The sequence below is a fragment of the Corticium candelabrum genome, chromosome 11 (assembly GCF_963422355.1).
Source record: "Corticium candelabrum chromosome 11, ooCorCand1.1, whole genome shotgun sequence".
NCBI lineage: Eukaryota > Metazoa > Porifera > Homoscleromorpha > Homosclerophorida > Plakinidae > Corticium > Corticium candelabrum.
Window position 1 is genome coordinate 7961186 of NC_085095.1, and position 26962 is coordinate 7988147.

Below are 26962 nucleotides of genomic sequence, written 5' to 3' on the forward strand. Positions count from 1 at the left end.
AGGAGATCTGTGCAAGGAGGAGGATGTTAAGTGTGTGATTGAGAAGACGATCGAGAAGTATGATGGTCTGGATGTGCTGGTTAATGATGCTGGAATTTTGGAGATGGGAACTATTGAAACGACGACGTTGGAATCATTTGATCGAGTCATGAACATCAACACTAGGTAGTAAAGTATGCAAGACAAGAATGGATCAACAGATGATGAGATTGAGACAGACAGACAGACAGACAGACAGACAGACAGACAGACAGAAAGACAAACAGACAGACAGACAGACAGACAGACAGATAGACAGACAGACAGTCAGACAGTCAGTTAGTGTTTTCTTTGCGGCCTTTGTGGTCGCTGGACATTGTTTTGGTTTATGATATGACATTATGTGAATGTTTAGTGTTGATTTATGTAAACATACTACCATTGACAGACAGACAGACAGACAGACAGACAGACAGATAGACCGACAGACAGATTGTTTTATTTGAAGGCTTCCTCTACCGATAACATGCGCTAACGTTATTCAAAGCAATAACAGTCAACGGACAAAATGTTGAATGTCTCTATCATATGTAAAGTCATTGAAATTGCACTTAGACAACTTTTTAGAAATTACTTGAGAGTTGCAAGACTGTACAACTACAGACAGTTGCTTCCTCCATCTATCTCTAGAGTCTGCTTCATTGTTCCTTCCATGTTTATCTTTCGACTTCTTGGAGATCTTATTTTTAAATATTCTTCAGCAATCGGGGCCCCAATATAGTCCCCCAGCCCACTAGTGGGCTAGGGGACTAATAGCCGAATTGCTCGAAAGCCAATGGGATACATGGTGTGGTGGACTCTGATATGGATTGTTGTTGAACATATTTTGCCATCTTTCTTTGTTTTCGTATCTCTGCCACGTAGCCTGATCTTTTGGCAGCTGATTTAGGGTGTCGCAAGAATGTGGGTGAGCCATTGAAATATCCAAGTCTGTCGTGGAATATTCAGTGGGATCTTACGTTGCTATATCCAGTCGGTTCTCTGAGTTGATAGGTCTGTTTCTAGGCTCATATCTGTTTCTAGGAACAGCTACTCAGTTCCTGTAGTAACTTCTGGTGTTGAAATCCTTGGAGTCCCTGTTGACAATGATTCTTACATCCAGTCTAGATGTAACAAGACACCAGCTGCAGGCGAAGTTCTCTGTTGTCAATTGCTCACTTTGAATGATCCTCAGAGTGCACTTCTCCTACTTTGGTACTGTCATGTTCCTACACTGAATTATTTAGCAAGATGTGTGCCCCCTCGTTCTAAATCAAGCTTTTCATATTGATGACCAACTATCAAGAGACACACTTGCATCAATACTGGGCTTGAGCACACTCAATGAGTTGGCATGAAAACAAGCGTCTCTTATGATCAAATTGGGAGGTTTTGGCATTACAACCTTGATGCAAATCTCCACTGCTGCCTTTGTGGGATCATGGTGTAATTCACTTTGCAAAATTTCTCAAAGATTTCCATCTAGAGCAGATCAATGTGACAATCTAATCAACTATGCGAGTCCACCTCCTTTCTATCAGCATCTTTGTGAGGCAGTTGCAAGCCTTCCTGCCACTGTAGAATCGGATGGAGAGGCACTCACACCTCAGACTTTGTCTGGACTTCTGGAAAATCCAGTAAACTCTAAAATTGTGATATCACTGAAGAGAACGCTGCAACATGTATTATGCAAACATCTTCTGTCAAGCATGCTGCAAACTAGGATAAGGTCATGTCAGTGACGTGAAGCTGGTTCATAGCTTCAAGTTATCCCTTCAGCACCAAAATTTGTTATTAAATCAAAATTAAATTAAATGGGTAGAGTCTTGTAACTGCAACTCACCTCTAGATAACAGTGGCTACCATCTTCTTACCTGCAAGACCAACGGTGGTCCTGTTGGTCACACGAATGCATTGCATCGGTTTGGTCAGAATGCCTGCGAAGTCTCAGAATTCACGATCTTCGTGAGCCACGTCATCGCTACACTACTTCTGATGATCGCCCAGATATAGTCATCTTTGATTCAGAAACAGGGTCAGATATTGATTTAGATATTGCACTAGCTCATCATTGGAGCCCAGATATATTCCAACATTGAGCAGTGTCGACAAAGCGACATCCAAAAAGCGAGAAGAGAGAAAACATGCTAAATATATAAAAATGAGAAGCTGCAAGGAAGAAAATCTATAAAAATGATTTCACTTGTTATGGAGCATTTTGGTAGATGGGAGGTGAAGCTAGAAGTTTTCTTCAACATCTAGGCAAACGATCAGTAGATGAAATTGGCAGACCTAACATTGGCGAGTTTATGGATTTTTGAGGAAGAGATTTTCGATACAACTGCAGAAATGTAATACAAAGGTTATTATAAGAAAACTGTCATTGCTGCTCAAGGCTGAAGATGTGAGTGCTGAACCATACAGCAACCAGTTTTTCAGTCATTGACTATAGGATTTCAGTTTTTAGTTTAAGTTAGATTTCATTAGTGGTTGTGATTTATCTTGGCTTTAGATCGTATTGTTTTAGATTACTTGTTAGTTGTGGACTCGTAAATTTTGTGATTTAGCAGCGATGTATGATAGTTTGATGTGAAAGACAGACAGACAGACAGTAGAAAATTAGGAAGAGCAGGACACTTTAAAACTTTCTGAACATCGATAAAGCATTTGTTAATTATAAGTAGTTGGGTTTTGTTGTGTGACCCATTGTGGGCTTTTGGACTGGTGTTTGGACAGTTAGACTGTAATAGTGCTGATGTATGAAAATATATGTATTGACAGACAGACAGACTGTTTCTATATATAGTTTTAGTTGTTTTAAGTCCTGGTATATGTTTGTTAGCTTGTCGTCGTTGTAATGTTCAGTCATTTGAAGAATATAATACGTTTGACAGACAGACAGACAGACAGACATACACACACACACACACACACACACACACACACACACACACACACACACACACACACACACACACACACACACAGACACAGAGACAAACGGACAGACAGACAGACAGACTCACAGAGATATGTAGATTGCAGATTCTTTGTAACAGCGTATTTGCATCTATTTTTTCAAAAAACTTGAATTTAATCATGACTTACAACGTTTAAGCCAGCACAGCAATCATCTTACAACCGGCCACTATAATGTTTGCAAAACCCAGTGGCATCGCTCAATATGGGCCTGGAAATTAACGCCATGGCAGGTGTGGCTTGGCCTTTTAGACAATAGACAAGGTCTCAAACATGTTAATTAAACCCATCAGTTGGCCTTCCAATTTAGGAGGCCCAGTCAAACCACTGCAATACTACAGTTTCCAGACTTCATGCCATTATCCACAAACTTTGCCATTAATATCAAAGTTTAATGGTCACACTTACTGATTAAAATTTAATTAATTATATGTACATCAGTTTACATTTCTGTCGCTATGTTGTTGCTGTGATTTGACATTTCTGTTTAGGTCTATTTTTCATCTCACTTTGCTTGCTGTTCCTTACTTGATCAAATCAAAAGGTAAGCCACATGCTCATTGCAAGTCGATCTCATTGGCCAGTGGATTTGTTTTCTTTGGTAGGTTGTATTGTCAATGTTTCAAGTGTGAATGGAATCAGAGCTGTTAGAATTTTAGCTCTTTAACTGTAACTGCAGACATTAAATGAGTTTGTTGTTGTTTGTAGTTTCCTGGTGTATTGGCATACAACATATCTAAAGCTGCTGTCGATCAACTGACGCGTTGTGTAGCTCTTGGTATGTACAGTATGGTGTCATTATTTAATTAAACTATTGTATGTATTTTTAAATTAATTTAGTTAACGTTTAATTTAATTTCATAGAATTGGCTTCTAAAGGTGTGCGAGTGAATAGTGTCAAGTGAGACAATTACAGTCACAGTTATTCAGTGTAAGAGACTAAATCGTGTTTGTGTTGTGTGTGTGTGTGTGTGTGTGTGTGTGTGTGTGTGTGTGTGTGTGTGTGTCATGTGTGTGTGTGTGTTGTGTGTGTGTGTGTGTGTGTGTGTGTGTGTGTGTGTGTGTGTGTGTGTGTGTGTGTGTGTGTGTGTGTGTCATGTGTGTGTGTGTTGTGTGTGTGTGTGTGTGTGTGTGTGTGTGTGTGTGTGTGTGTGTGTCATGTGTGTGTGTTGTGTGTGTGTGTGTGTGTGTGTGTGTGTGTGTGTGTGTGTGTGTGTGTGTGTGTGTGTGTGTGTGTGTGTGTGTGTGTGTGTAGTCCTGGTGTTGTCGTCACATCTCTTCAAAAGCGAGGAGGATTATCAGATGAACAATATGCTAAGGTATCACCAACACAATCAACTCCTTGATGTGCTTTCTTACTTTTGATATATTGTGTGCCTATATCTACAGTTTCTTGAACATTCAACAACAACACATGCTCTTGGCAGGCCTGGTGAACCTGATGAAGTTGCTAAGACTATTGCGTTTTTGGCATCGGATGATGCTTCATTTATTACTGGCGCTAGCTTGCCTGTTGATGGAGGCAGGCATGCAATGTGTCCACGTTGACATCAATGTAGAAACTCAAATCATGATTGATGTTATTAATGTGATTTGGTTTGCAGATATTCCCTTGGGCAAATAGTGTTTCTGGGTGCCAATCAATGGACAAAATTAATCGATAGAGAAAGTTATTTGAAAGCATAAAATACTGGGAAGCAGTTTTTGTCATTGTTTAATTAATTGAACCTATTGTTCAACATTAATTAATGTACATCCATATTCAGCGCCTAGCTACTAGCCTCTCCTTGTCAGAATCTACCACTGACATGGTGGTGTCGGCTGCATGTGTACTGTACTACTGTAGTAGCGTAATCTAACTGACAATGGCTAATCACAGAAAGTAATTACTGTAAATCGTTGACATAGACCAAAACAGTAGCGGCCCAAGAATTGACCTACTCCACGCATGATATTTGTCCACCTCGCCACTTCACACTGTTCAAATTGTTCCATATTCTATTCCAATGAACAAATAGTTTAATTAACTAGCAATATCGTGAGCCTAAAACATACCACCAAATATTCGAGAAAGAAAGTTGATTTAGGAAGTCCTTGTTGCAGTCAATGCTGGTGTTCTAGACAACATAGTCCCAAGTAAGTTACTGGCAAGGCACTTCCAGACCCTCACGTGCGCTTTATTGGAAAAGGGAAAGATGGGCGCGCGCGTTAGGTTCTAGACTTCCGGGCACTCAGCTTACGAGTCACATGATATCATAAATATGGCGAATCCACGAGTCAGTCGGCGTACCTTGCAAGTGGAAGTGTTTTCGTCGAAGCTTAACAAGCAAAACAAACTGGAGTTGGATCTTCTAGATGCAAAGTTAGGAGGATTTCCCGAAGAAATTTGTGAGACGAGCGACCTGAAGGTGTTGAAACTTTGTACAGACGATGTACACTGTATACCCGTAACCATCGGCAAACTGAGGAAACTGGAAGAATTGTATTTGCATACAAGTGATATCGAACGGTCGTCAACTGCCCTAGGTCTCCAGGAGGTCCCTACTGTTGTTTCTTTTCTTCCATGTCTTAGGGTTTTGTCTGTGTGTGGTAACAGTCACAATCCATTGCTGTTTGATGAGCTAATGTCATGTCAACTGCCCAGTACTCTTGTGGAAGTGGAAATGGTGGCATGTGGTTTGACACAAGCAACTTTGTCTATGATCTGCAACAATGTGAAACTGTGCAAAGTGAATTTAGCACACAACAATCTACAGTCCTTCAACTATTGCAACACAGAGATGATAGGAGAGGCAACAATCTTGAATGATCTAGAAAAGCTAGATTTGTCATGGAACAGAAATCTTGAGACATTCTTATGTACAGGTCTTACCAAGTTGAAAAAGTTAAATTTGAGTTGGTGTAAAATACAGCAGCTGCCAGCTGAATTGAATGATCTTCAAGATCTAGAAGAGCTGGATTTGTCACGGAACAAAGATCTTCAGACATTCTCATGTACAGGTCTTACCAAGTTGAAAAAGTTAAATTTGAGGAAGTGTAACATACAGCAGCTGCCAGCTGAATGGAATAATCTTCATGATCTAGAAGAGCTGGATTTGTCATGGAACAAAGATCTTCAGCCAGTCTCATGTGCAGGTCTTACCAAGTTGAAAAAGTTAAGTTTGAGTGGGTGTAACATACAGCAGCTGCCAGCTGAATGGAATGATCTTCATGATCTAGAAGAGCTGAATTTGTCATGGAACAGAAATCTTCAGACATTCTCATGTACAGATCTTACCAAGTTGAAAAAGTTAAATTTGAGGAGGTGTAACATACAGCAGCTGCCTGCTGAATGGAATGATCTTCATGATCTAGAAGAGCTGAATTTGTCATGGAACAAAGATCTTGAGACATTCTCATGTACAGGTCTTACCAAGTTGAAAAAGTTAAATTTGAGTAGGTGTAACATACAGCAGCTGCCAGCTGAATGGAATAATCTTCATGATCTAGAAGAGCTGGATTTGTCACGGAACAAAGATCTTCAGCCAGTCTCATGTGCAGGTCTTACCAAGTTGAAAAAGTTAAGTTTGAGTGAGTGTAACATACAGCAGCTGCCAGCTGAATGGAATGATCTTCATGATCTAGAAGAGCTGGATTTGTCACGGAACAAAGATCTTCAGCCAGTCTCATGTACAGGTCTTACCAAGTTGAAAAAGTTAAATTTGAGTGAGTGTAACATACAGCAGCTGCCAGCTGAATGGAATGATCTTCATGATCTAGAAGAGCTGGATTTGTTTGGAAACGAAAATCTTCAGACATTCTCATGTACAGGTCTTACCAAGTTGAAAAAGTTAAATTTGAGGAGGTGTAACATACAGCAGCTGCCAGCTGAATGGAATGATCTTCATGATCTAGAAGAGCTGAATTTGTCATGGAACAGAAATCTTCAGATATTCTCATGTACAGATCTTACCAAGTTGAAAAAGTTAAATTTGAGTGGGTGTAACATACAGCAGCTGCCAGCTGAATGGAATGATCTTCATGATCTAGAAGAGCTGGATTTGTCATGGAACAAAGATCTTCAGCCAGTCTCATGTACAGGTCTTACCAAGTTGAAAAAGTTAAATTTGAGGAGGTGTAACATACAGCAGCTGCCAGCTGAATGGAATGATCTTCGAGATCTAGAAGAGCTGGATTTGTCACGGAACAAAGATCTTCAGACATTCTCATGTACAGGTCTTACCAAGTTGAAAAAGTTAAATTTGAGTGAGTGTAACATACAGCAGCTGCCAGCTGAATTGAATGATCTTCATGATCTAGAAGAGCTGGATTTGTTTGAGAACAAGAATCTTGAGACATTCTCATGTACAGGTCTTACCAAGTTGAAAAAGTTAAATTTGAGGAGGTGTAACATACAGCAGCTGCCAGGTGAATGGAATGATCTTCATGATCTAGAAGAGCTGGATTTGTTTGGGAACAAGAATCTTGAGACATTCTTATGTACAGGTCTTACCAAGTTGAAAAAGTTAAATTTGAGGAGGTGTAACATACAGCAGCTGCCAGCTGAATGGAATGATCTTCATGATCTAGAAGAGCTGGATTTGTTTGAGAACAAGAATCTTGAGGCATTCTCATGTACAGGTCTTACCAAGTTGAAAAAGTTAAATTTGAGGAGGTGTAACATACAGCAGCTGCCAGGTGAATTGAATGATCTTCATGATCTAGAAGAGCTGGATTTGTTTGGGAACAAGAATCTTCAGACATTCTCATGTACAGGTCTTACCAAGTTGAAAAAGTTAAATTTGAGGAGGTGTAACATACAGCAGCTGCCAGCTGAATGGAGTGATCTTCATGATCTAGAAGAGCTGGATTTGTTTGAGAACAAGAATCTTGAGACATTCTCATGTACAGGTCTTACCAAGTTGAAAAAGTTAAATTTGAGGAGGTGTAACATACAGCAGCTGCCAGGTGAATGGAATCATCTTCATGATCTAGAAGAGCTGGATTTGTTTGGGAACAAGAATCTTGAGACATTCTCATGTACAGGTCTTACCAAGTTGAAAAAGTTAAATTTGAGTGAGTGTAACATAAGGCAGCTGCGTTTAGAAGAGCTGCGTTTGTCAGAAATCAAACTAGAAGTATTTCCCACATTTTCATGTTTGCGCTGGAAACATTTACGAACTTTGAATTTATCTGGTAACAAAAGATTGTTGTGTCTTCCCAACAACATATGGAATGGACTGAACTTGTGGACATTGGATCTAAGCAATTGTGGTATAGAAAGCGTACCAAATACAGGTAAATAGTAATATTACTTGTGACTGTCATAACTAGAGAGAGCTACCACTAATTTAGTCATGTGCAATAGTTACTTGAATGACATTGAGTACATTATGCATTTTTACTCAGAAGCAAGTTTGCTTGTTTCTACTGAAAATAATTTTCAGTTTGTTGTCAAAATTAGTAATCTAACGTAAATGTTTGAATAAGGACTGTCTGCTGCCCAGTGTGCTATCAACAGACATTTACTGTACTTCTATTTTATGGTTTTGAAAAGTTGTCTATGCGTTTGTCTTCTTTTCGTGTGGTCTTTCAATAATGTTGTAGTGTTCAAACATTTTTAGTGTTAAATTGTCTTTTGTCCAGCATGTGTGTTCAGTGTTGTTTACTAAAGCTTCATTTGTCTAGAGGGTAACTGACATAAAAAAAATCGAAATTATTTTATTGCATTTTTCGTTTGTTCTTAATGTTGTTATGCCCAAGAAGTTAAAAATTTAATTTTTGAAGCTACATTTGTGAAGATGTTGAGGCGTAAGCGTACCCGCCGTGATGTCACAAGAGGAACGGAAGTGGCTAGAGCGCATGCTGACAATAGAAATGTCTGACGAAATAGTACACCTTTGGTTGCTTTCTCGCTGCAGTAATGTGCTCAGAAAGAAAGCGTGGCTTTGATTCGCTTCTTCAGTAATACCAAGATGTCAAAGAAATGAGCAGCGCGAGGAAACAAGCGAAAAATCGGTGGGATGGCCAACCGCACGTTCAGACCCGTCTAGTGCGTATTCTCAGCCGGAATGTTTCGAACGGAGGATAACGTTAGTGAGTCACTTACTATGAGGCTTTGGGCTTTTACCCAAGGTAAAAGGAGACTGAAGCCTGAATCAAGCTCGCTGGTGATTTGTGTACTAGGAAGCCATGGAGAGGATTGCAACGTGACAATGTGAGAAAGTCAAGAAATACAGAAGGGGAGAAAAGGCTGAACGAAAACGTGAGAAACGAAGGGTAAGTCATGTAGAAATCATCAATTCACAAGACTCCGTATGCTGGAAGTGGGTTTGAGAGAACATGAGTTGTACTGCCATCCATGAATTTATTTCAGAATCAGTCAATTTACCCATGGTCAGAGCAAACAAGATTGTGAAATCTCTCTTATTAATTAAACCTGCTCTAATGATTTATGATTATCTCAGACTCTAATTTATGATATTTGAAACTGCTGCAAAGGATGGGTGGGAGGATTGTTGATAATTGATTACAATCTTCAGAAGTTTCAACACTCACAACCTACAAACAAAAATAGCACCATTCACTGGTAGTTCCAGTGACAATTATGTGTCACATGAAAAAACCTACCCGTAGAATTATTGATGGCTTTCTTTTACTTGAGATACTCTATAATGTCTCATAGTGCCTTCTGACGTTTAAATTGTGACCTTATGGAATTTCCATTTTATACAAAGCAGCCAACAACAATTACTTTTATAAATAACTTGATATTGTATTGCATGTGTGCTAGCATTATTGAATAACAAAGCTACTGTACTGGAGTCCAGGACTAACACCAGGACACTGATCAGATTCTTCAGGATTGTCGACGTAATCCACATCAACATCAAGAGAAGCTCATCTCTTCGGTTCAAACTTACTTTCACGCTCTAGCAGTAGGTAGAGAATAGTCACAAGCAACTCTATCGATCGTAGAATTTTACAGGACTTACCCTTAATTTCTTATTCGTTCTTTCAGCCTTTCTCCTCTTCTATATTTGTTGACTTTCTCACATTGTCACGTTGCAATGGCTTCGTGCGTGTATCTAGTACAAATTGCCAGCACAGCTTGATGGCTTCAGGCTTCAGTCTCCTTTTACCTTGGGGTAAAGCCCAAAGCCTCCCACTAACATAATCCTCCGTTTCGAAACATTCCGGCTGAGAATACGCACTAATGCTAGACGGGTCTAAACGTGTGGTTGGCCCATCCCACCGATTTCTCGCTTGTTTCACTCGCGTCGCCCATTACTTTCACATCTTGGCATTGTTGGAGAAGCGAATCAAAGCCACACGTCCTTTCTGAGCGCATTACTGCAGCCAGCAGACAACCAGACGTTTACTTTCTTGTAGGACTTTCTGTCATAGTGCCATCATGCGCTCTAGACACTTTCGTTCCTTGTGTGACGTCACGGCGGTTGTGTACGCCTACTAAACATCCGGAATCAACTTAGCACCTCGATATCTTCACCAATGTAGCTTCAAAAATTAAACTTTTAATTTTTTGGGCATACAAACGTTAAGAACTAACGAAAAATTTAATAAAATAATTTTGATTTTTTTCTTGTCAGTTACCCTTTAATCAAGTATAGTATTTATAATGTGTTATTATTATCTTAGACTTTTGTAAGGCCACATGCTTATATAGTAGCCAATCAGCTTGATTTGCAGGAATAGATAGGTTAGTTGACTTTCACTTGTTTGACTGTAGTTGTTGGAGTGTGAGTTATGTCAGTAATAGTGAGAGGTGACATGTACTTACAATTGTGTGTATAAAATGTGATGAAGTATGGTGTTGTCTGTTGATGTCTGTAGAGAAGTAAATGATTAAGGAGACAGCTGGTATTGGACTGAGTCATGGTAATATATAGGTTTAGAGATGATTTGTCATCACTTGCTAATCAACAAGTGACTTACTAATAAATTAGTTGCATTTCACATTGTAGAATGCACTTGTACAATTTAAACTAGACTGTTGGACGATCTAGTCTTAATTATGGATGGTAAAGCCCCTATTTGTTGCATCTGTTTCTCATCAACCAGGCTTTCTCAAGCCTACGAGGGTGGGCAAGCATTACCATTATCTATTTATGTACATGTGACACCGAAAGTCAGCAGGCATGGTAACTGAGTATTCAAGGAACACAACAGATCCGTATTAGTCTATAGTGGTACAAGACTAGAGGCCTGATTTGGGGATCCACACTGATAATTCTTCACTGTAACAAATTTTTTTGTTGATTTACAATATACCTGTAGCTATGTAGTTGAGGAGAGCAGACATCTCGTAAAAATCGGACACTTAGAAGTCGAGACGTATAATTTATGTGCTTTGGTTGTATCGCACATGTGCATTACAGGAATAATGGCATAATAGTGAAATCGGTGCGGCTGTCGTTTGGGCCTGTTGTTTGGATACAGGTAGGCATACGATGAGGAGCAGACATGCAACAGATAAGGGCCTTTAAATTGTGGCATTCATGTAGTTAGCAAGTTTGCTGCTTTCTGATGTGAATATGATAAATGTTGTGTTTTGGTAGACTAGATAATAGTTTATAGCATAACAGATAATGGAGTAAAACAGAGGTGAAGTGTGTTATCAAGATGATAAGACAGGATGCCTAATGAATGAAGTGATTGAAACTTACTTGTATTTGTTTCTTTGTAAATGATTGTTGGGTTTCAGTCTACACCATATGTACTTGTTTCCTCAATATTTTGTTTGCTAACAATTGTTGTCGTATGTACTTGTAGAAGTCAAAATTGAGGAAGTCAACATATCAGGAACTTCAGTCACTCATCTTTCTAAGGAATTCGTTTTTAGCTCCAAACTTGAGACATTGAGAGTTCGTGGATGCCCATTAGTGTTTCCACCCATTGAAGTGTGCAAACGAGGCATTCGTGTTATAAGAGAATATTTCCGTGAGCTGGATAAGGTGGGTGGAGTGCGACGTGGCAGAATAAAGATTTTAGTGATGGGAATTACAATGGCAGGAAAAACAAGCCTCATTGAAGCACTGGAGAGTGGTAAACCATTTCTGGCAGAACCCAATGAGAGAACTATAGGGGTAGCAGAAAAAGTAATGAAGCTGGATGATAAAATAGAATGCAAAGTCATTGACAGTGGTGGCCACAAAGCGTACATGCTAACCAACCAGCTGTTCATCAGTGACAATTCATTGGTATTGATTGTTGTTGACAGCGATCAGTATAAGTTTACTCAACAATGCTTTCGACAAAATATTGCAGATTTCCTGCAAGTTGTGTATGACCGAAACAGCAGAGCTCACATTGCTATTGTTGTGAGTAAAGTTGATCTGATGGTCGACATGTCAAGAGAAGAAATGAGTAGAAAGTGGAATGAACATCTGCACACTTGTTTACACGAATTCCTAGAAAACAGACAAGCTGAGATCGATGGAATGGCTGCAGCTGGTGATTCTCCAAAGAACAAATACGTGTCAGAACGTCTTCAGTTCTTCAACTTCCAACGAATAACTGTTGAAGAAAATGTAATACTGACAAGTGCAGCTACACATAAAGGAGTGGTCAGTCTAAAGGATCGTTTAAGGAATCTGTCTAGTGATAAGCGTTTGCTGCCTTCACTGCACACAGAATTGCCGTCATCATGGGTAACTGTAGAAGACAAGTTGATTGAACCACAACCTCCCACGTCTGTCCCCATTACAGATGTTTCTGATGCAATGCAACTGTGTGTAGAGCACGGACTGACAGAAGAAAGCTGTCGTGAGTTGCTAAACTATCTGAACCAGGTAGGAAGCATTCTGTATTACTCTCATCACCCACCTTTAGCAGAAGTTCTCTTTCCGAAGCCACCATCTGTAGTCACTGTGCTGAAGGCCGTTTTCAGACACGATCATAAAGATTTGGCATATGACCATCGTTTCAGAACGGCTAATATCAGTCGCGATCAGTTTGAAAACATGCGCAATGACCTTGTTTTTAATGGCATTGCTAGGATATCTATGCTGCTGGTGCTGTGGAGTAGGTTGCTCGGTACTGCAGTTCATCATGTTAACGTGTTCATTAAGCTTTTTCTTGCTCTTGACTTTGGTTATCTAACTGGCTCGTCGGCTGATGTAGTTCAGGAACTGGCAGACACTTTGGGGAGACGGGAGATCACTTCAACTCCACCGATTAGCACCAATACACCATCAAATTCATTAGTTCAAGTGTTAGATGAAAATCAAGAGCAGACAGCCAAAGAAATGATTTCTAAGCTAAAACAACATAATGTTGGCTTGCTGTTGCCATGGTTACTCAATGATGAGAAACCAGTGGAGGTTAGTGAACTTTGGCCTCTAGCTATACCACATGGAGTCATGCAAGTTGCTGTCAAATACTCGTTTGCATATGATCGTCCATTGGGTTTGTTTGAACGACTGTCTGCTCGTTGCCATCGTCACTCCAGTTATATTTGTCACTGGAACAGTGGACTGCTGATGTGTTATGGTGCAGTGACTTTGTATTTCACTTGCAGCAAGAATGGTTCACCTGGCTCTATATGTCTCAATGGTAGAGTAGTCAAGTCACATCACTGTATTGGCAGATTGTGGCATGTTCTTCTTCGTTGTGTGTCAGACATGGAGGATCTCCTCCAGTCTATTCCTGGTGCTCTCACTGATCGATTCATCTGTGGTGGAAGTCTTACTGCAACAAGTAGAAAGTCTCTTCTTAATCGACCAAGGCAGTTTGTGCCAAATGAATCTTGGGGATCATTTGCAGTAGATGCTGTAAGAGGAGCATACAGTGCAGAGATGGCAAAGCATGTATCAGCAATAAATCAAGGTAAACTAATACAAATGCAATATTCTTTTGATACACGGAAAATTTAGTGTTTGCATTTTATTTAGTGTGTCCGAGTGTAAAGAAAGGTGTTCTTCTTGCTCAAGTTTTGTCTCCAGACAGTGGAACTCTAGTGGATGAAACGAACCTTCAACAGATTGCAGCAGCTATAAAATTGCAATGGCCTACACAAACAAGTATCAGTAGTATTAGTGGTACTGACCAGTTGATGGTGTCACAGCTGCGTGAAAATGTTTCTGACTCACGTATTGCCTATCCAGCTGTATTTTCAATTATAAGCGAGTGGCTAGAATCAAGAAGCAAGCCGTTGATGGTATGCCAATTGTATGATGCTCTACTCTCTGATGGCATTCTTTCTGTGCTTGAACAGCATTTGAGAGACTTTATGTCACCTGATGTAGCAACTGGATTACAACAATCTGAAGAGGCAGTGACAACTGTTTCTAAGAGTGTGACTTTACCCATCATAGAAATAGTAGCCAAAAATGTTGCACATCGTTGGCATGAAATTGGTACATACCTTGGAGTTTCAGGAGAAGTGCTAATAGAATGTGATCGACAACTTTACACATACAAAGAGAAATTACGTAAAGTTTTGTCAGCTTGGACGGATCAAGACAAACATGCTACAGTTCAGCAGTTGTTGGACGCTTGTGATAAAGCTGAAGTGGGAGGAATAGTCAGGAGAGAGATTGAACCTCAACTTGATGCATCACATTAACAGGAACTTGCGTGTTTATTATGTCACGAGGTATAGTTAGTTTATCTTTGAAACAGAGAAGAAAATTTATTTAATAGAAAACCTTGTTGTTATTTATAGGTACATTTACACAAGAATTTGGGCTGAGAAATAGATGAACTGGCTGTTGATTATGAGTATCCTCCATGTCTGCTGTGCTGTCCAAATGTCATTCAAGAGAGAAAGTGTCCAACACTGCAGCTGTGAAATGAAGACGACAGCAGTTTACAAGTAGTTATGACTGTGTGAATTACATAATTGACATGGCATCAAAATGTCTGTTATAAAGGATCTTGGTCATATACGCTGACTTGATTCTTCATGTCAGACAAAGAGACGACATCATCAGTACACACATTTGCACCACTCTCAATAGATTTTCTTTCATAATTCATGGAGAATTACAAGAGGCTAGATGTATTTTACACAAACTTAGATAAACAACAACAACAACAACAACAGAAGTTAGTAAGACGGATGGATGACAAAGAGAATGTATTCAACTGCTCTCCTGTCTTGTTATTGGTCACAATCAAATTTATGTTAGCATATAGTCTATGTGATAACACAAATATTATTGGAGATTTTAATTCTTGAAACTTTTACCATTAGAGGAACGTTTATTTGAGTACGATTTGTTTATGTACAGCAGCAGATTATATTTGCATACAACATAGCATCATAACACAATGAAAATAGAACTTGTGGTGGCTTTTATTGTTTGACTTTGCAAATGTCATTGTGTCACAAGCAGATAACCTACTTCACAACAACTTGTCATATCATATATTACTAATTACTGTCCCTTCCTCTCCCACAGTCAACAATTGAGACAGTTGAATTAATGCTAACTGTGCAATCAAATATAATATTTTAAAGTACTAAATGTCTTAATGAATACAGTACAACAAAATTTTTAAAAGTAATCCATGCCCACACACATTGACATAACAACAAGAAACTACACACACAGTCACTTGCGATTGAGTAATTTCCCACTATTAATCGAGTCACATTTTTCTCTGGTTGCCAAATCCCCCCATTCCTGCTTGTGTCGCCCCTTTGCTGTAGCCCATCTGCTTGGATGGAACAAACTTTCCAGCATCCACTTGGTCTTGACTGAATTGTCGTTTCTGCGTATCTGCCATCTTAACACCAAGTTTGGGACCAGTGTAACCCTTTTTCTGAGCCTACAGTAAAGCGTAATCCTTGAGACTCGTGTTCATCTGATCAGATGGTGTGTGAACAGTCAAGTAAAATCTTTCAATACCCAAAACCACTCAGTCTGTCTGTCAATATGTGTATTTCTGTAGTTATTATTACACTTTAGCAGTAACACAACAACGTCTGTCTTCATTTTTCTGTATTTCTACAGCAGTGCATCTCATCCAGTCATTTATAGACTTAAATCTACTGCAGTCATCAGACATGCACGTACCTGACGTCCAAGAGAATCAATACAGATCATCACCTGCAAGAGCGACCATCCTATACGTTCATATTCATTCAAATCTGACCAATGAATCTGACCTGTTTCATGTTCTGCCCTTCAAATAAAGCCACAGTCTGAAAATTCTCACTGTCTGGTACACCATACCGTCTTGCAGCTTCAGTAAAAGCATTGATATTTTCCATCTGAAACATTTCATAATATACTAATTAAATAATTATAAAGAGTGTTGCATGTAATGTATTTGTCTGTTAGCACTACAAGCCCTAGTCCACAAGGACGTCACCAATCTCTGTGGCTGTCCATACACCATCACAAATTGTTGTCGTTCATACATCAATTACTTGTCTGAATTTGTACAGATTTGCTGTGCACAAGCAGCTATGACATTCAACACACAACATAAGATTACATACAAGACAGTCTCAACAGACTCAGCCACTAATAGATTCAATGACATCGACGGTAAGCATGCAGTGATGTAATAGTATCCAGTATGCTCCACCGCACATCGCAATCTTAAAATTTCTAAACTATTAGACCACCAATTTTACAATTACATACACATAGTCATTTTGCACAACTGAAATCGCAGTGTGTGTGTCACAGTGTGTGTGTGTGTGTGTGTGTGTGTGTGTGTGTGTGTGTGTGTGTGTGTGTGTGTGTGTGTGTGTGTGTGTGTGTGTGTGTGTGTGTGTGTGTGTGTGTGTGTGTGTGTGTGTGGTTACACTATCATGTATGATAATAGTTATCATTTGTTGTTTGTTGGGTTGTTCGTGTAGTATTTGCTCACCCTAACCCTGTTAACCTATAGATCTGTACAATGTGCATGCCTCTGCAACACTGCAATAAACTAGTTGTACGATATGATTTCTAAATTACTGTTTAGCAATTTTGAAATTGCGCTAGATGACTCAATTCATAAATTGCGCAAATGGCAAATGTCCAAACTGCATGCAACAACTACGTCTAGCATGTAGTGTCCACTATCAAGACCAGAGGACGTCACCAGGAGAAGCCAAATTACAACAGGAAGGAAACAGCAAACGTGTCTACTACATTTGCACGCTCATAATAAATTACACAAACGTCAGAGTTTAAAGCCAGTAACCACGACATCCAACAAGAACGTCAAGTACCGACACACACACACACACACACACACACACACACACACACACACACACACACACACACACACACACACACACACTGAGTGTCTGTAAATCTGCACGACCTGTTTGAACGCCATCTTCGACTTTTGCACGGATTTTACAGAGCCAGGAGAAAGCTTGTTTATCAGCCTAAACGGCAGTGTGAAGACGTGAGCGAGGCACGAGTTATCGCACGATTTTGTTGTTCAAGAAGTTTGTTGTTCTCACTTGCAGAGAGCGATGCCATCCTTCAGTTGTTCTTCAAGATTCGAGCCCACCAGTTTCTCGCCTGTTACAGCTTCGATCCACTTACGACACTCAGACTCTGACACGCTCATGCTGGACGAGACAGGAGACGTTTGAACTACAGACCGTAGCACTAAATTGATATTAATGGTAGTAGCCACACCTGTTACCACGTGATCAATCGCGCTCGACCAATCATGTTATAGCAGTCCTGATTGTATTCAAAGTGTACATGTACTTGTACATTTTTAATTTAATTTTAATTTTTTTATTTACTGTTTGTTTTTAATTTATTTACAAAATATTTTGATGGGCATTCTAAAAATAATGTATTAAATTTAAATTTTAATTTTTTAAATCTATTGACAATTTATGTTTAAACTATAAAGACTTTTTTGTTTCTATTTAATTAACAAAATATTTAATTAATTATAAATTGCTTAATTATTACAATTTATAAGTGTAAATAATAAAATTTTATTTTTTCTTACTGTACTTTAATTACCAATAATGTATAATACATAAAAACGCATTCATAATCAAACTTGAAATCTGTGCTTTGTGATGGTCTGTTGTTGCCACATCCGGGATCTTGCGTGTCCAGGCAGCGGCTGTAATTACAATAAATTTGATCTCCTACACCTAGAATTTCTATCCACCAGACGTCGAATTTCCGTCACATCCTCGCCATCACGACAAACTACCCAGCGAGCGCAACCGCGAGTCGCCGCCTCGCACAATGAGGCCGTGAGAGACGCAAGACGATCGAGCATGTTTATGGGCGCTTACTCGTATCCAACCACGCACTACGCGACGTGATTCGATGTAAATAATCTTGATTGACCTTAACCGAGTGTGATAGGAAGAAATATAAAGAGCGAGAGAGAGACAAACGGCTGATGCGACGTGACTTGTTGAGGCAAGGTCACTCTGATCACTGCGACGCCGTGAGGCGTGCATCTCGCGAGACGGCGCGCAGGCAAAGGCAAGGCGAGTGTCATACGATTGTTGTGGTGTGGTCTGATTGTATCCTGGTCATTAGAATGCTCGACGAGAAGAAGCGAAGCGACGAGGAGGCAGAAATGAGGAGGAGAGAAGAAGTGCTCGAACAGCGCAGACAGCAGCAACGGGAGGGGATGAACATGATGCGAAGTCATCGCAAAATGCACTCGGGAAAGAAGAACGGGGACGGGAATTCGAAACAGCAGGAAATCGACGTGCAATTTTATGGGAAAGGTAAGGTCACGTGACTCGCGTTTTTCTCCGCGTCTCGCTCGCTTGTGATGAAGGTTGATGTTGCGAATGCGAGATATGTCGTGTTGTGATTTTGTGGAATGGTGGACGTGTGATGGCATGTTGAGCGTTTAGTGTTAGTGTGGGTTTCGTTGAGTGCGCATGTCAAGTTGACAAGCGACTGTTACATGATGAGAACTTGGTGTGATCGACAAACAAGGGGCGAGAAAGTTTTTGACACTGTTGACGTGTCCTTTCGTAACACGTACAGATACTAAATTTTTTCCAGAATTTTAATTTTAATTTTTCTGACAGCAAGGAATGTCTGTGTCTGTCTGTCTGTCTGTCTGTCTGTGTGTCTGTCTGTCTGTCTGTCTGTGTGTCTGTCTGTCTGTGTGTCTGTCTGTTTGTCTTTGTGTGTATCTGTCTGTCTGTCTGTCTGTCTGTCTGTCTGTCCAATACGTATATTTTCAACATTGAAATCTACATTCAACACAACTAAGCAACTCTACTGTCCCAATTGCACAAAATCTCTACCAAACTAAAACTTTACAGAAACCAGCCCTATATAGGGCTGTACAGTAAAGCACATTAATAATTGTGTATATTGTTCATTCCCTTCACTTTCCTTGTATGTTTCAGTAAGCGGGATGTCTTCCTGGAAATCACTCTAGCGTTACATTGTTGTAACTGAACTGATAAACGTTGTCTCCAATATGTTGTAAAATTGGATGCATTCTGATGATCGTTCTCATCATAAGACATGAGAGAAAGAGTCTTTAAAATCTGTCGAGCCTCATCACCCCATCTGCCATAATGTTCAAATGCCAAAGGATTGCTGTTGGTGCATACCCTCCTGATAGCAGTTGGGAGTCATACTTTGTGTGTTTATAATCTTTTCTCTTCTGGATGCTGCAGCCCCATCAATATAAGCAGCTCTAGATATGATATCTTTGCTGAATGGATGTGATAGAGCATGCAATGTCTAATTCTGCTGCTGGCATGGAGAATGATTCAGCAACATAGATGTCTGGCCTTCCACTGGAAGTGGTGTAGCGATCTTTAGGCTCAATGTAGTATGGTACTTGCAGCTGGCTGAGACAATCTGCCCACACAGAAACCAAACAGTTGTGAGACCACACTGGTCCACCCCAACTTTACAAGTCAACAGATGATACCCTTGTCTATCAATCGTTTTTCCACATTTACATTCATACTCATCTGCCAACAAAGGCAAGGGCATTGCCGTCCCCAACCTCATGAATGTCGCCAAGCAGAAATTTCCAGGTAAGATTGCGAGATTCTGGGTTGATGGAATGGCATTTAGCCAAGAGCCTGCACCTTTTCTTTGCAAGGAACGTAATCATTGGCTGAATCCTTTCCAGATTCTTTATCCAATAAAATATTGACTTGAGCTTTTGTGACCTTATTTATCAGATGATGCTGCAGACGCTTAGTATTAGACAATAGATCATTCATTGATTGATCAGGATCTAAACATTCATGAAGAATGTGGCCTACAGAAGTTTCAGGACTCTTTGAGGATAAAAAACATTAATCTGGAGTTCTAAAGCTGCGAAACGTTTTGGCAGCTCATGAACAGAATGAGCCCACGAGGACACAAAAATCAAGTTTGATATTTCTTGTAATGATGTTAAGCCAAAACCACCATATCTGATAGGCAAGGTTGCTTTCTTCCACTTTTCATCAGTAAGGGCAGAAATTTGTAACAAATTTGAAAACGTAAAGTGAGATAGACGATCATGAAGAATTGCAGCAGCTTGCATGCTTTTGGGTTTAACACTTCGAGATACATAAAACATTCTTGGTAAGTGACAGAATCTTAGCAATAACATAGCTTCCTGAGTTCCTAAAGTGAGTATTTGATGGCATAAATTTTCTTCATGTTTTGCAATAGTAACTAACACACGCTTGTGACATGAAATCTTCCTTTCCAACAGGAATTCCCTGAATAGATATTCCTTTTGTTGTGATAGGAATAGATGTATGTGACTCGATCTCGAAAGGTGAAGGGTTGTAAATTTCACACTTGGTGTCCTGAATGTCTAAACCAATATTATGGAACCTAGGCTTCAGTCTGTTTGTTTGTCTGTCTGTCTGTCTGTCTGTCTGTCTGTCTGTCTGTCAAAGAACATTTATTGAAAACATCAACACTAATACAGAAAAGACTACATATAGCAATAAGAGTTCAAGATAAACAACCATAGTGGTCGTAGATGAAAAATTCTTAACAAACAGCCATCTGATGTTTGTAGCTATCATCTACAGAGTCATTACTACAAACTATTCTGTCAATCTTTTTAGCTAAAACACTACTATTGCATAGTTGTATTGTTATTGACAGTATTCGCCGCCAGTACGTTTTAAATTCAATCGAATTCAGCTTTCCATCTTTATCACGTGATCTTAGTGGGATATGGTGAAGAAAGTTCTCTTCGCTATTCCCCCAACGTCCAAAATGTTTGAAAACCAAGGGAATCAAGCAAGGAGAACCTCCACCAGTGTGCTTTTCTGTACTGTACTTCTCTATCTTCTTTTTTCTTCCTTTTTGAAGCTGCTGATCCATCCGTTGTGGCTGCATGTGAAATTACTTCTGAGCTCCACGGGTGAGCCAGAGAGATGTGAAGTTCAACGTTGAAGTCAGTTGCATTATGGACAGCTATGTCAGGTTTGAACTGAGAGCTGCTGTAACAGTCTCTTGGCTCAATAATGTGAGGAAGTCTGTCTGTCTGTCTCTGTCTGTTTGTTCCACTCTGTTTGTCTGTCTGTCCGTTTGTTCCACTCTGTATGTCTGTCCTACTCTGTCTGTCTGTCTGTCTGTCAATACATATATTTTTCATAAATGAACTATAGCACCAAAGCAATAGCTAAACTACGTGTCCATTACATCTAGCACATACATGAAAACTGGTTGTTTGTCTGTCTGTCTGCTTTGTTGTCTGTCTGCCTTTCTGTCTGTCTGTTTGTTTGTCTCTTTTATTGACTCTCATTTGTGTTTGTTGTTTCTTGTTTATGCAGCCGGTTTGTGTAAATCATTGACACACGGTGTGACGAAGCTGAACGGCGTGAGAATAGTGCAAGGATCAAGAGTTGAGATGACATCTCGTCCATGGAAAACAAGTCACATGGCATTCGGTTTAGAAGGTGCAGCACGAGCAGTCAGCAACAACAAACCCACACAAGCCGATATACAAGTGAACAGAGACAGTTTGGAAGGCACACCAATTTCTCCTGATGAAGAGATGCATCCAAGTGTGACTAACACAAATTCAGATGTCAGAGATGTTTTGTCTTATTCAGCTGGCAATGGACCTACTGCGGCGTTTATGAAGTCTCATACACGTGGACACAGAGCTGTACAGAGTAGTGACCTTGCATTGGAAGACGTGGCAACTGATGATGTATTGGAGGGCAATGGGAGAGACGTAACTTTATTACGAATTATAGGAAGAGGAGACGAACAGAAGAGAACAAGGGATGCTGAAGTTGATGTGTCGATGGACAGCATTGAAGGTGAAGTAGATATCAACGAAGTGAATCGAGACGAACACTTTGAATTAAAAATACTTGAAAAGGATCACAGAGAGTCACACAAAGATCAAACAAGTGGAACATCAGGATATGAAGCGGCAGTATCTGATTATAGGGATTCTAGTGTTGACTCTCATTTTGTCTCTGCTGGAGGGCAGGCACTTAGTAACAAGCAAATGTCGTCTCTGTGGAGGCAGACACCGCGCGGAAAACCTTTACATTGTGCTAGTGAATCACAGTCAAGTAACGTAAACGAGAGAGCTGCTGATGCATTGAGAACTTGTGAGCATGAGCAACCAAGGGAAGGAAACACACATGTAACTAGTGTGTCATCTTTGTCAGTAAATGATAGTCTAGATAATACGATACAACAGGAATCTAAGTCTCACGTAACTACGTCTCTAGAGAGCAGGAAATTTGTAATGAGTAATGAGGACTTAGTGTCTAATCAATCAGTCAGTGGTGGAGGAAGTGAGGAGAGAAGGATGAAGTCACAATACAATGAGATGAGCATGAAACGACGGACAGCTGTTGATGGTTTGGAGAGAAATCAAGGGAAACATGGACATCTCTTCATGTCATCGGTCGTGATGAATACTCCCGCGTCTTCAACCGTTCAGGCAGCTTTGAGTCAATATCTAGCCAGTCAATCGTCAGAGACGATAAACCACGTTACTAGCATCTCAAGTAGAAACTCGAGTTTGTTAACCAGTGATGCACATTCTGCTCACGCACGTACAGCTCACGCATGTACACAAGACGTGAAAATCGACACATTGAATGTACAGCCATCTGTTGCTATAGCAACCAAGCCTGTTGACAACGTGGAGAAAAGAGTTGCCGGATATAGACTTCGCGAGGTGGCGTCCGAACAGAAGCTGACAGGAATACTGAAGAAGTCGAGCAGCAACAGACCAAGTTCTGCATCTCGTGCGGATATGTTGCGGTCATCATCGTGTGACAAAGCTGCTGCTGCAGATATAATGAAGAAAACCGTACGATTTGCAGACGTTCAACAGCAAGTGAAAGCGTCATCACCTCTGGATGATTACCCACACGGTTCGTCTGTTAGATTTCGAAGGAAACGTGCTGCCAGTGCGCCTGCTAACTCACGAACAGCAAGACAACAAGACACAGAGCGTGTGGTTGTACAGCACGAGGCTCTATCTGTCGTTAGCGTAGCAAGAAAAGCGTCACAGAATCGACAGAACGCAAGAGGATACAGCAGAACAACGAATGGACACACAACAACGAGAAGAGTTTGGGAACCGAAAGTTGTGATTAAGAGTGAATCATCTGGGTCTGGTGACGATGTAGTTCAGGAAGAAAGTCGAGTGGATGACGAGGAACGTAGAGATGAGGATAAAATCGGACAAGAGCAGGTGGATGTTGATCAGTTGGACGTCGATGTGGGGGCAAGTATTGCATTAGATAAGACACCAACTGATGACGAGATCAACCAGTTGTGGAACACAGTGAGAGCACGACTGCAGCACGAATCGAGTTATGACACACTCAAAGGATTGATCTCGTCCACGTCCAGATCGACTGGTGAGACAGCGAGATCTACGAACATGCCAGCGACGTCTGATGGTAGCGACACAGCCGAACATCAGTCAACTAAACAGACAACTAATGTTTACGTGCGCAATCGCTCGCAACTGACGAACAGACCAACGATGGCTGCTCGTGTCTTCACAGTTAGGGATCCTCCTCAAGACTCCATAAAGCCGGTACATGCAGCGATGCCCCAAACACAGACTCCGGTTACTACCAGTCAGTCGGCGTCTCATTTGCCATTGGAGTGTGGGTTTGTGGAGACGTCTCTGTATTCCGATTCTCGTCAAACTGTAATGAGTCGGCAGCCTGTGTATGTGAGACATTATCAACAACAGGCGGAGATGGCATTAGCGAGGGGTTTGATGCGGATGCTTCCCACTGCTGGTAGGAGTAATGGGTTGCCAGGTAATGTGAAAGAAGGTCATACGGGCTATAGTGGCGGTGACAGGGTGATGGCGAGAAATGGACAAAGTCAGGCAATGTCTAATGGAAAGAAACGTCAGTGTGTGTGTGTGTGTGTGTGTGTGTGTGTGTGTGTGTGTGTGTGTGTGTGTGTGTGTGTGTGTGTGTGTGTGTGTGTGTGTGTGTGTGTGTGTGTGTGTGTGTGTGTGGTGCTGTGGCTCAATTGGTTAGAGAGTGCGTTTGGAGAATGGAAACGTACAGGACCTTGCAGGGTTGCAAGTTCAAGTCACAGTGATGGTGAGCTATGGCATAATTTCCTTGGGCAAGAAACTTACACACATTTGCCTCTCTTGACTCAGGAGTATAAATGAGTACCTGGTCATTGACTGGGGTGGCAAAGACCTCCAACTGCGACAAAGTTCATCAGCCACTGGGGTCTGGGTGGGACTTTGGGTTCCCACACCACAGTTGGCGTCGTAGTTGGTGCTCCTGCGAGTACCTGGTCAGGCTCTATCAGATTGCTTAGCATGGCCTATAGCTCCTGCGTAGTGCACAGGAACCCAGCCATCTGGCTGAGGGGCGTCACCATTTAACGGCAGCTCCTTATTCATTTGCCATTCTTTGTGTGTGTGTGTGTGTGTGTGTGTGTGTTTGTTTGCACGTGTGTGTGTGTGTGTGTGTGTGTGTGTGTGTGTGTGTGTGTGTGTGTGTTTGTTTGCACATGTGCGCGAGCATGTGTATTGTCTAAACGTTGTCCTCGTTTTCTAGCAATGAGCACGTTATCTATTGAGGAAATGCAGGTTTTACGATCACTGGAAAGGCTTAACAGCAAACTCGACGGTAAGACATGCATTTGCTTCATAGTTCATTCACCACAGAAGAGAGCATCATCCAGATTGCCAGAAATACAAACACAAACACAAGCCGAGACATAATAAACTATCACTTAGGAGGGAAGGGTTTGCATCTACATCAACATGCCATATTTCTTCTAATACAAGCCCGCCACTTGTATTGTTTGTAATGGTCTATAGACTGGGCTTGTATTAGAGGGTGGGCTTTTATTTCCAAACCTCATGTAACAATGAACGTAGTGACTCAAAACACATAGACATACTAGAAAATTTATTGAGTTACTGAGCTACCACACATACTAGCACATCGTGGCATGTCATTAAAAGTTAGCGTGCATCCACTACTCTGCATCTAAGGTCCCTATTTGTTGCATGTCTGTTTCACATCACCCAGGCTCTCTCAAACTGACAGGGGCAGGCGGCCATTACCATTATCCATTATGTACACGTGACACCGGATGTCATCAGTCTGATTTGGTCAAAGGGCTGATTTGGGGGATCTACCCCAATAATCCTCCACAGCAACAAGTTCTTTCTTGAAGATTTACAGTAAACCATGTAGATAAGAAGAGAGCAGACATCACGCAATTTAAAGAAATGAGACACAGATACAGAAGATGTAAAGACGTGTGCCACGTGCTCCAGTCGTATTGCACATGCACATTACATGAATAATGGCATAATGGTGAAATCAGTGTGGCGCTGTTGTTTGGATGCGGGCGGGTGATGTGAAACAGACATGCAACAAATAGGGGCCTATGGTACATCCATTTGCCAAGTACTCTTTAATTCTTCGTTTCTACTTCATCTGTTGTGTGTATGCACAGCATGAGCATTTACTAGAAGGTTAGGATCTATTAATTGAAATGCAGGCACGGATCCAGAATTTCCAGTAGGCCCCGGGCTAGCCACGCCCATTTCTGACATTCGGGGAAGGCAATCCGAGTAAATATGTTTATAGGGTCAAAACTAGTGTGCTGTAATTAAGTTAATTGACATTGTCACAACACCAAATGGTGCTGGACATCAGCCTAATGTGTCTAGTTATTAGGACACCAATCATGCTACTGCTATAATTCAAACCACTTCATTACTCGTATACCCATCAAGACCGAGTCAGTCAACTATGTCATTTCTATTATCAGTCAGTAACTTATGTTAGTCTGTCTGGTTGGCTTGCTGGGGGGAGGGGCGTGCCTGGTGAGCCACCCCATAGATCCGTGCCTGGAAATGAGCCCTGGACTGCATGTGTATTAGATGGGAAATTATTGGAAGATGCGTTTGTATTAAGAGATACTCTATACTCACAGGTATGAAGTCGTTTGTGAATTTATAGAGAAGAAAGCTGTCATGCAGAGTGCACACAATGCAGTCGGTGGTGCCACCTTCACGGTCAAGACTATACAACCACAACAGAGACAGAACACGTCGACCACAGTGAGTCACATCCTTCTCATACAGACGTACAGACACAGACAAACAGACAGACACACAGACATATGGACAGACAGACAAACAGACAATGGAGAAACTGATGGACAGACAGACATGCAGACAGACATATGGACAGACAGACAGACAGATGTGCAGACAGACATATGGACAGACAGACAGACAGACATATGGACATACATGCATACATACATACATACAGACAGACAGACAGACAGACACACTCACACATTACATGCATGTTTTTATAGACTGGAGCTTCCTACAGAACGACTGCCCGCACTAGATCGTTATCAGACATGCCGAAGACTCGAGTGAGACGTAACCCACAAGCGGTCGCCGCCGCAGCAATCGCCGCTGCTCAATCGCGTAACTCAAGGACGCAACCTCATGTACCTGTTCATAGACAAGCATACTATAACATGTAGACACTCAGTTCGTTATTGATATAAACAGTATGACTTGATTGAATTCTATT

At 40.9% G+C, this 26962-nt stretch overlaps 4 protein-coding genes across 4 annotated transcripts in view; 3 read left to right on the forward strand and 1 right to left on the reverse strand.

The window, feature by feature from the left end:
- LOC134187280 (uncharacterized) overlaps positions 1 to 4698 on the forward strand; it is a 6896-nt gene extending 2198 nt beyond the window's left edge. The window contains exons 11-17 of the mRNA XM_062655396.1: positions 1 to 165; positions 3489 to 3541; positions 3603 to 3643; positions 3706 to 3775; positions 3862 to 3898; positions 4253 to 4316; positions 4387 to 4698. The exon at positions 1 to 165 is cut by the window's left edge and continues 151 nt beyond it. Of these exons, the coding sequence (XP_062511380.1) occupies positions 1 to 165; positions 3489 to 3541; positions 3603 to 3643; positions 3706 to 3775; positions 3862 to 3898; positions 4253 to 4316; positions 4387 to 4545 (589 nt within the window). The 3' untranslated portion in view covers positions 4546 to 4698. The remainder of the gene's footprint in view (positions 166 to 3488; positions 3542 to 3602; positions 3644 to 3705; positions 3776 to 3861; positions 3899 to 4252; positions 4317 to 4386) is intronic.
- A 6437-nt stretch (positions 4699 to 11135) lies between these two features.
- Positions 11136 to 14963, forward strand: LOC134187282 (uncharacterized). Its single transcript, XM_062655397.1, has 7 exons — positions 11136 to 11170; positions 11275 to 11331; positions 11376 to 11436; positions 11502 to 11508; positions 11770 to 13824; positions 13890 to 14593; positions 14663 to 14963. The coding sequence occupies exons 1-6, from the start codon at positions 11136 to 11138 to the stop codon at positions 14561 to 14563; spliced, it is 2889 nt and encodes a 962-aa protein (XP_062511381.1). The 3' UTR covers positions 14564 to 14593; positions 14663 to 14963.
- Positions 14964 to 15422: 459 nt separating this feature from the next.
- On the reverse strand, positions 15423 to 17564 carry LOC134187013 (myophilin-like). Its single transcript, XM_062655123.1, has 5 exons — positions 17414 to 17564; positions 17269 to 17335; positions 16112 to 16216; positions 16020 to 16052; positions 15423 to 15771 (listed from the first exon to the last, which is right to left on the reverse strand). The coding sequence occupies exons 1-5, from the start codon at positions 17521 to 17523 to the stop codon at positions 15592 to 15594; spliced, it is 495 nt and encodes a 164-aa protein (XP_062511107.1). The 5' UTR covers positions 17524 to 17564; the 3' UTR covers positions 15423 to 15591.
- Positions 17565 to 18047: 483 nt separating this feature from the next.
- LOC134186402 (uncharacterized) lies at positions 18048 to 26912 on the forward strand. The gene is made up of 7 exons (XM_062654371.1): positions 18048 to 18222; positions 18294 to 18416; positions 18474 to 18667; positions 21704 to 24274; positions 24947 to 25018; positions 26369 to 26469; positions 26736 to 26912. Exons 1-7 carry the CDS (start codon positions 18203 to 18205, stop codon positions 26910 to 26912), a joined length of 3258 nt encoding a protein of 1085 aa, XP_062510355.1. The 5' UTR covers positions 18048 to 18202.
- Positions 26913 to 26962: the final 50 nt, after the last annotated feature.